This window comes from Labrus bergylta, chromosome 5 (genome assembly GCF_963930695.1).
Source record: "Labrus bergylta chromosome 5, fLabBer1.1, whole genome shotgun sequence".
Lineage (NCBI taxonomy): Eukaryota > Metazoa > Chordata > Actinopteri > Labriformes > Labridae > Labrus > Labrus bergylta.
In genome coordinates, this window is record NC_089199.1 from 21300681 (window position 1) to 21313713 (window position 13033).

General features: G+C 38.5%; 1 protein-coding gene across 1 annotated transcript; it reads left to right on the forward strand.

The window, feature by feature from the left end:
• Positions 1–559: 559 nt before the first annotated feature.
• LOC109981752 (protein phosphatase 1 regulatory subunit 12B) lies at positions 560–11770 on the forward strand. The gene is made up of 7 exons (XM_020630694.3): positions 560–917; positions 6138–6154; positions 6316–6454; positions 7597–7698; positions 7963–8013; positions 8112–8162; positions 11386–11770. The coding sequence occupies exons 1-7, from the start codon at positions 816–818 to the stop codon at positions 11470–11472; spliced, it is 549 nt and encodes a 182-aa protein (XP_020486350.1). The 5' UTR covers positions 560–815; the 3' UTR covers positions 11473–11770.
• The last annotated feature ends 1263 nt before the right edge of the window (positions 11771–13033 follow it).

A 13033-nucleotide genomic window follows, 5' to 3' on the forward strand; every position in this document is an offset into this window, starting at 1 on the left:
CAGCCCTTTTTAAACTTTAAAAAAATGGAATCATGATTATTCAAACTATTTTTACAAGCACAGACAAGTACCCTTAAAATGATAAGCAAACTCTCCCGTGCATTTACTTTATATGCATCCCTATGCATATACGTATCTGCACAGGGATGCATATGCATTTATATGCATAGGGACCAGACCAGTATGGAAGCTAAACCAAAAAAAAAAGCTTCACAGCATTTTTGCTTATTTGAAATGCCTGCTCCAATCAGGGCCTTAAACAATCATAACAAATCAACAGAGAATACAAAAAAAGACAGCACAAAACTTTACATAAATTAAAGACAAATTAAAATAAACACACATAATGTAAAGGCTTTTTAGCTTTAGTAACAACTCTCATAAGACTATTAATGAAAAGAATGCTGCTATACTTTCCATGTTATGCTGAATGACCCTATGGGAAGCCCTTGTGAACAATAGTGCTGTCAGATCCATGTGTTCCCACACACACACACACACACACACACACACACACACTACAGCCCGCCTCCTCCCAGTCCCACCACTTCCTCTCCAGATCTCACACTTGTGCAGTTCTTTCACTCTCATCAGATACTTGATGTCTCACCATCACATGAAGATCACACAGTAGTGAGGGTTACTTTCACGAAGGAAACACGGCATCACATTTTCACATGTGTGGATCATAAATACATCCGTCTATTTGTTTTGGTAGCTTTTTTTCATTGAGAAGAACTTTATCAAACAAACTTTTTGGAGACACTCGGGGACCACACTACAGCTGCATGCAGAGGACCAGCAGCTGAGGAGCGATGTCATCTCTACTTTCTCACCACAACGATCAGCCACGCATCAGAAAGTCAATCTCTGACTCCTCTCCAACTTCATCTGCTGCCACCACCAAGAGCCTGAGGGTGAGTTCTAATAGTCTTTAATCTCGTCAGGGTCTGTTTATTCAAGAAATGCCGTGGATGACATCATGCAAACACTAACATTTGAGTTCATTCAGTGTCAAACAAATGTCTCTATAACAATCCACAGTGTTTTTACACAGGCTCTTTTCATATAACGTCCTATGTACCATCGTTTGAGAAGCGTATTTCATCTTTAAGACCACTTTACATTATTTCTAGGAAGCGCTGTTAAGCTATGACAAGTGTTAGTCTAGTGTCTTCTGACCCACTCTAACGTGCCTATGGCACCATATTGTTTCAGAATCATTCAAAATCATTCCTTTTTGTAATACCACAATCTACAGAAAGAGGGTTTATCATGAGGTGGTGATCGAGAAGCATTCAAGTTATCCAGATTTGATGTTGTTTTATGCAATTACTTACTACTTATTCTAATATTTCAGTATATTAAACATTGTTAATGTCTTTGTTTGCTGAATAAGATATGTATTTTACTGTTCTTAGTGTTATACATTTTCTGTTTCTAACGTTAAACTTTTTTTAATCCACTCTAGGGATTTTTGCTTCTTTATAGTTTAGTGAGGACACTGTTTTGAAAGGAGGCCTCTTGGATCCAATAGACTGTTGGTCCTGCAACATGTTTTCAACTCACTTTTAAATCTCCGTCTTTTCAGCCAAACTGACACATTGATCGTTATATTAATTCATCCTTTGTCTAAGATCTGTTTTCCTTTGTTTTCATTTTCTTCTTCAGCTGTGTTGCTGCAGAAATGAATTTTCTTGATTTTTGTCATTCAGTGACGAAAAAAGGCTTTGCTCAAACATAACCAATTAAACAGACAAACGTTACCTTTGGTTTGCTTGTCTTTGTTGAGGAAGATAGCAGTGGATGGCATGTTGTCTTTAGCTTGACTCTAAAATTGCCCGTAGGTGTGAATGTGAGTGTGGCTGCTTGTCTGTCTCTATATGTCAGCCCTGAGATTGACCGGTGAACAGTGTGTACCCCACCTCGAGCCCAATGGCAGCTGGGATCGGCTCCAGCACCCCGTGAACTCAAACAGGAAAAAGTAGTATAGATAATGGATGGATGTCTTTAGCTTGATTGATACATACAGTGTTTATATTAACACTGAAAACTGTTAAAGAGCTCCCTTTAATTCTCAAATAAAGCCCTAGGGGTGCTAGTTGACCCATTTGAGAAGCACTGCCCAAATCCAACCCCCCTAATAATGATGAAACAAAAGTCCCAGGCAATGTGGTAATAAGCTGTTAATCTTTTCTGTTTATGTGAACTAAGAATCCACTTGGGAAATTTAACGGGACGGAGAGAGAGAGGGACACAGGATGAGAGTACAAAGAGAGAGAGAGAGAGCGAGAGAAAGAAAGCAGAGGGTGAAAGACAGGATGACAGGGAACAGAGGGAAGGAGGGATAGAGTGCTTAGGACTGGCTTGTGGGAACTCAGACGCAGTATTTATGGATGTTTATCTCTCTGCGAGTCCTACGGGAAGCTCACATTTTCCACTGGGGAATAACTGGTCAGCGGACAAGAAGTTCCTCATGGGATCTAGAGCAGCTGGAGGAGAGCTCTGTGACAGAGACGCAGGACAAATGTCACAAAAAAACAGAGTTTCCATCAGCATCTGTTTATATGTGATGTCGCTTAATCTAAACCAGAGCTTATTCCAAGTCTGTACACTGTATATCATTAATGACCGTTTACGGAGCAGAACCAAGTGTCCACAGAGAGTCTTAAAAGAAGCTGACATCAGAGTCTGGTGAAGATCCAGAGGTCTTGTAAATGTCTCAGCTGAGGCCTATCACTGTGTTTACACATAGTTTCTGTAACTTAAACCCTTGTTTCTTTCTTCTTCGTCTTTCTTTTTTTTACAGAAATCCACTTGCCGTCTCTAAGATTTAGTCTGCTTTTTGTTTTAGTTGACTGTCACAACAAGTCTTGGTTTGAAAGAATGAAGCACAAAGCAAAATGGAACTCTAGAAAAATGAAAATGAAATAATGAGACGTATCTATACAGCATTTCTTTGATGCTTGCAGTAGTAGTTGCAAAAGGCGAGTTATAACCGTTCACTTTAAGCATTGCAGTTGGAATACAACTGAAAGAGGGAGACATCAGTTTTTTTCAAGATGTCAGTATACTGTTTAATATCTTGTCATCATGCAATTTAACCTTTCCAATCCAATCCATCTTTATTTATAGAGCACATTTAAAAACAACAGAGTTGACCAAAGTTTTTTTTACATCAAATAGATAAAAAGCACAAAAAGAGAAAAGAAAAAATAACAATAGACAAAGCAAAACAAAACAAACAAACAAAAACATAGAAACAAACAAACTCTTACACTGGGTCTAGGAAGGCCAAAGCATACAGATAAACTTTTAGACGAGATTTAAACATGGGCAACGTGGTGCCAGCCTAACCTTGGGGGGCAACTGGTTCCACAGTTTAGGGGCTACAACTGCGAAGGCCCGGTCTCCCCTATGCTTCAGCCTAGCGTTAAGTGCAACCAGAAATGACTGATCAGCAGACCTCAATAACCATGATGGGACATACGGCTGTAAAAGGTCAGAGAGGTAGGATGGAGCCAGCCTGTTTAATTTGTATAAAGCTTACTGTGACCTTCTTGATGTGAAAAGTATTTCAGAACACTTAAAGGCTACAAGTCTACAGCTCTGTAAGGCTTACTAAGGCAGAGCAGTGTATGTAGCTTAATGCTAATAAGATGACATGCTTTCTTGAATTCTCACAGTGACAACGTTAACATGCCGATATTAAAGCTTGTGTGGAATTTTAAGTTTCCGAGAGCTTTGGTGACCCCTGTGGACAACGTGGTAGCGGTTAACTCTGCTGATATCCTGTTTTCTATTAACAGTCAGTTATGTCGTCCATTCAGGATGAATGTGAAAAAAGGCTGTTTCTGCAGCGAGCTGACATCTACCCCCACAACAAGGGGTTTTTAGTGATAATAATAACTACATAGAAATAATAATAAATCAGTCCTGTTGCTGATGGTCTTGTTTTCTTTAGTAGGCCATAGAATGCATCAGTATTAATTTGGGTCTGTTTCATAAATACCTTAAAAGTCCTCACATTACCTTGACCCTGATGAAGGCCAGCCGCCACCCGAAACGCGTCGGTGTACTTTGTTAATCATTTTGATCTCCACACTACAAAGTGATGCTGGAGCATTTTAACCTCTTAAAGCCTTACACTCTTCATGCTCCTTGTTAGTTTGGTGAAGTTGTGCCAGAAAATCCCGCTCTGCTTCTTCAAGGCCCCTTTTACAAGGAGCAGGTCTAGATACCACTCTTATGTTATATTATTCAAAAGGACCCAGCATGAATTCACCATGAGCAGGCAAGTCAAGTTCATGTAAAACAAAGAAAAGATGTACTGCTTGGAAACACATTCTTTTTCCTCCCCAAGTAATGGAAAAAATAACATCATCAAAAGGCATAAGATTAAATTTTACGGGGGATGTCAGTAACACATTATGGCAACCTGTTCTCATTCCCCAGTCTTCAAATACTGATAAGTTTCATGGATGGTTCTTAGAGTACAGAGTATATGATCTGCTGCACTGTTGCATTGTAAAACCATATAGGGCAGTGTTAGACCCTGAGAGCAACAGTGCTTTTGGTGACAAAGTAATAAGAAAGTTAAGTTCCAGTTGCGGTGGTGGTCTTTGGCAGGCTTGTTGAGTTATTCTTTAAACCAACCATTGCCTTTTTTACTTAATTCAACCATGTATTTAGCTAATAAATCAATGTCTGTCCTGATTACAAACAAAGTTTATCGTGAAGAAAGCCAGTCTAAACGGAAAGTCCATGGCAATGCAATATTAAAAAAGTTGTTTGTTTATTCGTTTTTTGATTTTAGTCCCCTGTTCTTGAAGAGCACCTGATTTCTCTACATGTTTTGACGAAGTGCAACACTCGCTTCAACCTTTTTGCTTTTTAACCATTTATTTTTCAAAAGACACAACCAAACAGAATATCAACAAGTTAACATGTTTGACAGGTAAAAGAAGGATACAAAAACAGACACTACCATATAAGCTTCTGCTTGAAAAACAAAAGACATTACATCAGTCCTCAGTTTAACACAAAGGATTGTAACAAAGTGTTTAAAATCGACATCCTACGATGACAACAAGTTGACCTTCCAATCTGCCAGGGGTCACTCAAGTAGTTTGTTGAGTATGATAATAATCAAGATCACAGTATACTGTATAATGTGGTCACCAAGTCACCAATTGGAACTCCTACCATATGTCAGATTTTGAGTTAGACAGTGCTCTCCACCACTACCATCAAAAATAAAAGAGGAATAGTTTTGTTTGAACCGACAGTCCAGAGAGTTCAATGTCAAGAAGCACTGAAGCTGTTCCAGCAGATTGTGTTGGCTCAATCTTCCCTTTACTTCTAACTTATTTGTGTGGGCTTATATCAATGGGGTTTATTTGACTTTTACTGATGACGTAAGAAATACAATCTTTGTCTTTCACTGGGATTTATTTGTCCATATATCTCATCTTTTTAAGGAAGGCTGGGATTTATTTGGGTATCTTTTTTCTCTGCTCTGCCACTTAAAAATCTCTCATCAAGGAAACTTTTGAACTCTTCCAACGTCAGCAGGCCGTAATGAACAAACTGTGAGGGCCACTGGCAGAGCTATTACCTTTTTTGGATGTGTTTAGTTATCTGTGCTTGTCAGTTTATTTTAGGGATAATTTCCTCTCTCCTTCTTTGACTTGGCTTGGTATTTGAACTGCCATAACCCTTTTCTTGGAAAACTGAGAAGGAAAAAAAAACACTGATGAGGAATTCCTGGTGCTGTCACTTAAAAGAAACTCTGAACTTTGCTTTCAAGGGGATGTATTGATAATGAATACTCTTACCAATGATGTGCATGTAATAATACAGGCCATGTGTGAGTATCTACCCCATGGTTTAGCTGTAACTCAGAGGAAAGGGTTCAAAATACAACTTCATTTGTGGATTTGATTCCATATTTCACTTCATAAATCTCAAATGATGAAACTGCTTGTCAAGCTAATGATGAAGTCTGTGTGATGTCATTATTTGTGAACCAATGAATGTCTACAGAGGAAGGTCAGGGAATTTATTTTTTAAAAAAAAAATGTTGTTGTTGTATTTTTTCTTTATGTCTGATGTAAAACATTTCTCTTCTATTTCAGCATGAGAGACTGTCCAGGTGAGCATCCTCTAATTTCATTCACACCACCAATACATACAAAACATTTAATTATCCCCTGAGAGACGAGGAATCTACATTGAATTCTGTATCTCTAAACGCTAACAGTAACTGAGTTAGACATCAGAGTTGAATAGCCAATACCTCTCGTGTGTTGTCAGACTGAACTCGTCTGGATCCACTGACGGCTCCAACAACACATCAACAAACCACGCTGAGTCGTACTTCAAACGCAGAGAGAACAGACTGTCTGCAAGGAAAAAAGCCGAAGAAGAGAGTGCAAACAATGACTATAAAAAGGCAAGTAATAACGTTAGCATTGTAATAATAGTTTAAGGGACTATTGTTAGGGTAATGGAAGTCAATGGGATCATCTGAACATCAATTACAATACCTAAATATTCTCAATGTTATGTAGACAATGGAATTGTTTTTGGCTTTCATCATGGTGCATTAAACTAGATGCAAGGACTTCCTTTACAGTATGTATGCTTTTGTTAATTATCCAATGATAATTGGACACAAAAATAACCAGCCCCCTTAGGTTTTCAAAATAAAAGCAGACAACACAATCCAGGGGACAACAACAGCAGGGCAAAGTTTTGTCTTGTCTTTTTCGGAGAAAAAATCTAGGTTTTCTTTTAGCTAACTGTTTATGCAAAGAATCAATTTGAATAACTATTCCATCATCTTCCATTTTGAGATATTTTGATGTGATTTTGAACTATGTTTTGATCATTTAAAGAATAAAAGATATATTTTTCTGAATCAATATACAGCTTCTCTGACACAGCAGCCAGTATGTCTCCCTTCTAAGTTTTGTTTCCGGTCCATAATGATGTTTTAGTTTTGACCAGAGAAGTGGGCGGCACCCCCACACCCCACCCCACCCCCTTGCCTCTCGGTTTCCAGGCAAATAACAAACCAACAAGTGTTGCAGTGATGAAAGCCGGCAAGCAAACTAGTTCAGATAGAACTGATGCCTCAGCATTTTTCTAATAAGCTCCACGTCCAGACGTGGTCAAAGTAGGATAAATATTGGAGATGCTTTTGAATAATTGAGAGAGGCTAGAATGCAGAAAGGTTTTAAGACTGATGCAGAGTTGGCTAAACACTGAAGCTTCTGAGTCTGTGACATGGCAACCTGCGAGCACATCAACTCAGGGAGGAGGGGGCGAGGGGAGACAGCTCTCTCCAATGTTTTAAATGCTATGTATCAGAGCTACATATTGGTCCTTTAACATTTAAGATCTGGGCCCCCTCTGCATCAACCTTAACATTATGAATGGTGACATGTACTTCCCTGGAAATTAAATGAAAGCCCTCAGGGTCAAACAGGTAAAACTACAACACAGTCTTCAGGTCTATTTTGTTCATCTATGTGTCATGAATACAAATAAATGCTCCTTTGGAAAACCTTAACAAGTGTCCTTATTTTGTAGATGTATGAAAAAGCACTGGCCACCAATCAAAGGCTGAAGTCAAGGCTGCAGACAAGTAAACAGGAGCTCACCGTGATCCAGGACCAGTTACAGAGAGCAGAGGTAGGTGCAGATCCTGTGGAAGTTCTCGGTCAGGATTTCTAAAATCGACTAAAGGAAACGGTTGCTGAAGATTGCAGTTATAAAACTAAGCTGAAATGTCGTTACTAAAGGCTGCAAGGCCAACATTTCAGAATAATAACAGTGATTGTCTTCTGTGTGCAAATGTGGGTACATTGGATATTATACATCATGAATACATGCATAATGAAACAGTTTTGCAACATTGTACTTTAATCTTTTCTTAATTATCTTTCATCCTTGCAGAAGGAAAGACCAGGAGACAGTAGCTCTAACATGCTTGAAGCAGAAAAGAAGGTAATACCTTACAGTACTACTAATGAACGTGTTGTATTCATCTACTTTTCTATGTTTGCTGTAAACTAATTATATTTGTAAAATGATACCCTCCATAGGAAAGTTGGAGTCTAAAAAAGAGAATATCAGATATGGAGGAACAGCTGAAGGTAATTCATTATTTTACACAGAGGCGTGTCCAGGGTGGGGCAGGGGTTGCATGGGCCCCCCCTTGAAATCTGATTGGCCAGCCCAGGTGCCACCCCAAAATCAAAATCTATGATAGGCTATTTGCCTAATCAGAGTTGGGACTTATGTACAAATCAACTATTCTGGCTGTTTTCAACAGACTAATGGTAGTACTTTGAGTTGTAAATAAATACTCACAACACTCACACAAAACTCACACACTGTCTAACATGCACTGGACTTAAATGCAAAACATTTATTTTTGCAAGTTAGATAGTGTACAAGCATTTGCATGCACATTTTCAAGTACTTTAAATTGTGACTTACATCTTCGTTATTGAGTCCCTAAAGAATCAAGCTAAGAAGATGTATCTTGTCAAATTATGTTACTTGCAAGAACATATATTAGTGGGGATCGAAAGGGTAAACATTTTTCATTCATTTTTGCCCACAAACTTCATGCTACCCCTGCATAAATCAGTGCCGCATGTGGGCCACCCCAATTAAAAAAGTCTGGACACGTCCCTGTATTACAAATTCTTTCTTATTGTTTGTTGTTGTGTGTTTTTATTGAATTCTGTACATGTCACATTCACACACTTTAAAAAGATCACTAGTTCATAATATCCTAAGCCAGGGGTGGGCAACTGGCAGCCCGGGGGCCACATGCGGCCCCCATCAACCTTCAATGTGGCCCTCAGATCAATTAATTGGGAACATGACGAAAACATGACGAAATCTGCTATGAAATCATGAAAACCAGAAACATTTCCATAATAATATTTGATCACTGGCATATGTTGAGTTAAATTTGAGACATAATTGACTGTAATCGTTTTTTGTATGCTACAATTTGGCCCTCTTGCAGTGCAAATTAAATTAATGTTGCCCTTGCTGTGACCAAAGTTGCCCATCCCTGTCCTAAGCTCTCTGACCCAGGAGAAATCTAAGGTTATTTGACATGAGGACAACAATAAACAATCAAATCCAAGCAGTGTAAAAGTGTCTGTGGGCCCTTGGTGCCCTCGGTGTGAGCTGCTCTGTCTGTGGAGGTTTTAGCTGACATCATTTGTCACCGTTCTGCTCTACTGCCTGAGGAATGTGTGAGCACTTTGACACAGTGGCGAGTGAGCCATCAGTGTTCATCTCCAGGCTAACCATCACAAATGTCTGCTGTGTTATGCCCAAGAGGACACAAACAAAAAGCTTTTGTTATCTGTGAATGAGGGGTCTGAACAAACATTGGATGCTGCTCTGAAAATAGACGTTCACAACAACAGAGAAGCACTGTTACTTGTTTTTTTGTTTTTTATCAATGAGACAGTCTGGTCCAATTGTGTCTTTGTGTCACTGAATGGATGCAAGTGTACAGTATTTGTTTTATTCTGATGATTTTTCTAGATTTATCCGGATCAAATTATTATTATTTTTTCCTTAAGATTATTTTTCTTTCTGGACTAGTTTGTAACAGGAAAAGAAAAAGAAAACATAAATCAGGTTTATTTTGGTGCAGAGCCTGTAGCTCAAAATCCCAACGGTGACCGTGACTCACAGTGTAATTATGATTATGAACAGACGCTCCATTCAATACATTTTTTATGAGAAGCAATGGAACTTATAATTGCAGAGAGAAATAAATCTATAAAACAATCATCCAAAATTAAACCAAATGAAAAATAAGTGAAAACTTTTTCTAAGAAGATTGAATAAGTTGCCCTTTGTCACCAAACAGAAGCTATAAAAAATAATATAGTTCAGACATTTTCAAGCCTTGAAAAAAATGCTGCATGGGTGTTTTGGTGATTGGAAGCGTTATATAAGTTGTAGTAATTCCTCTTGTTCATACCAGCCATATAGAAATACCACCCCTCAATACCATGACTCAGTTGTGCACATTCCTCATTCCTTTGTAATACAGCTTTTAAAGTTCAATTTCAGGTAATATGCGGTTTCACCGGTCTGCAGCAAGAATCGAGAGCGTATTAAAAGTCCCATATTGTGCAAAATGTTCTTTACCATGGTTTTCTAACACTTATACGAGTCCCTAGCCTGTCAACGTGACATCAAAAAGGCCAGAAACCCCTCCCCCAGGTGGGTGACACTCCCATATTTGAGTGTTACCCTCTGAGTCTGCCTTTCCCATGTAAACTAATGGGCATGGTGCAAGAAAGCCAAAGCCACATCACCTCTCAGAGAGGGGCGTGGTGAACACAGCTCACTTGCATTTAAAGCTACAGACACAGAAACAGCCTGTTCTGAGCAGGACTGAAATAGAGGGGTTTATAGGCATGATCAAATACACAACTCCAAAGACATGTTTGGAGAGCTCTGAGACTTATTCAAACTTGTTGATGAGGAGTATGTGACCTCTTTAAAGAAACTTTAATACTGGTGTAATGCATATTCTTCTTCTGTACAAACCCTATTTCTGAAAAGTTCTCAAAAGTGAACACAAATGAGAACTCATACTGAAATCTCTTAGTTACCCCTTATCTATCTGGGTTTGCTGGGTGGAACACATGAACCCAGATGTGATTTTTTTCATCCTATTTTTATTGATACTAGGACAGTGAAGTTTGTCCTTCCTAACATATAAATAATTGGACATATGAGCAGGCCCTGTTCATGGTTATAAACAGAATGAATGATTGCAGCATGTAATTACCCTTACATTATCATCATGTGAGTAATGTTTGGAGAATAAATCAGAAACCTTTTTATTGTGTGTGGGAGCACCACATACTGTTTGGATATCATCATGCAGAAGTCTGCAACAACACATCTGTCATTAGTGTCATTAGGTCCATTTTGATGTGATGCACAGCGTATGAAAATGAAAACGAAATACAGATTCATTTTAAAACTACAGTAGAGGACAACCCTACAAAAGTAGCTGTTCTGTGCACAAAAAACATCAAACACCAGGTAAGGTACACTGTAGCCGTAGTACTGGCTTTCCTGCCTTGATTAGATAGGGCAGCTGAAGAGAGACAGGAAATGTTTGGAGGAGAGAGTGTGGGATGACATGCAGAAAAGGTCTGATTTGAACCCATGGCCACTGCGATGAGGACTTAAGCCTCTTTACATGAGGCGCACTACCGCTTGGTTATCAGCACCCCAAACATTCCTATACAGACTAAGACTTTCTACTATGTGTACTTTAACATCTGTGCCCACTTTAGTTATCTCCTTTTCCTTTTTAAGGCCAAAGCTGAGCTCAAGATGGAGAACCAGAGACTGAAGGATGAGAACGGAGCTCTAATCCGGGTCATCACTAAACTGTCAAAGTGAGACAGTAAGCAGGAAAGATAAGAAGAAGTCAGATGGGTACCAGAAGCCATATCTCTACCTGCATTCATCCTATCCTCTGTAAGAATGTATGTACATAGTTTTCCATTAAATTGGAAACTTGATTCCATGTTGTTCTCCAAAACATCTGCAAGAATGAATACACTTCACATGAGCTATGAAAGTTTTCTGTAACTGTACTGGATCAAGTGACACATTCCGAGACAGAAAACACATTCAATAAAACTCCATTTTATATATTCATAAGATTTTTCTAAATAAAAAAATGCCAAAACAACCACTTCATGCCTATTTCTTCTCTGTGAACACATTTGTCAAGGAGAAAGCTGTGGTAATAGAGAACATCCCTGGATACCTGAACGGACAAAATAGTATAATACTGCAGGTATTTCAAAGAGGTATTACCATGGAAACTGCAATATTTCGTCCATTCTTCATGCAGACCTTGAAAATTGGCTCTTGGCTGTCAGGGACAGAGGATGATGGATGAGCTACATTTTTCAGCAACGTGGGAGCGTCGACTCTGATTTAAGAGCTGTACCTTAGAGAGGGTGATGTCACAAATGACAAGCTTTTCCTCCTTACCTGCATTATAAAAACAACTTCATGCAGAAAAAAATCTGAACTTTCAGCACTAAAATCAAGACTCTAATGTAAACTATGAACCAAAGAATTCATGGCAGAGTGGAAAAGCTTCAGATTATTCTACATACAAACACATATTTGAATGTAATTGATAAAACATTCACACCACAAGGTCAATTAATTAGCTTTTCTGGAGCTTTCAGTCACATGAGGATCATTTAAAAGTTATGATCAGTTCACTTTTTCAGGATTGAAGGAACTACATGCCACACCTTTAAATTCATCAATGTTGACAAGTCCTTAAATTACTTTATGGAGCCTGATTTGATCAAATGTTATGTTATATTTATGTGAAGAGGGATGATGGACTCATGGCTGAAATACTAGATGTCATAGCAACACCTTTGCCTGTTTGTGAGGCATGCTAGAATAATAAACAATACAATATGTACAATAACTACCATTGTAGTAAAAAAATTTCATTAAACAGCAATACTAAGGAAATGGAAAAGCTGGGCTTTAATTGAAGATTATCTGACATGATGCAAAGCTACAGAACAGACTTAATTACGCCTAAGTAATATTACAGATATCCCAGTGAAGTAAAGGTAACAAACAAACAAACAAAACCTGCACAGAAGAAGATTTTACTTATATTTTGATTCACATTGAGGAGCTATAAGGAGTCCCAAATATATAATGACATCCAGCACTGCAAGACTGAGATGCCTCTTTTAATGTTGTCCTATTTAATTTTGATCGTCATGTTTAATAAATAACTCTGAGTAGATTTGAGTTTGTTCTGGTAGTGACGGGCATAATGAAATGACGTGGTGTCATCCTCTAAGACAAACATGAAAAGGTTCCTAGATAGAAGATTTGGATCCAAGTCTATTGCTGTACTAATGTGTTACATTTGGTGTATGATGCCCCCTGTTGTCTGTAAGTGGAAAAGCAT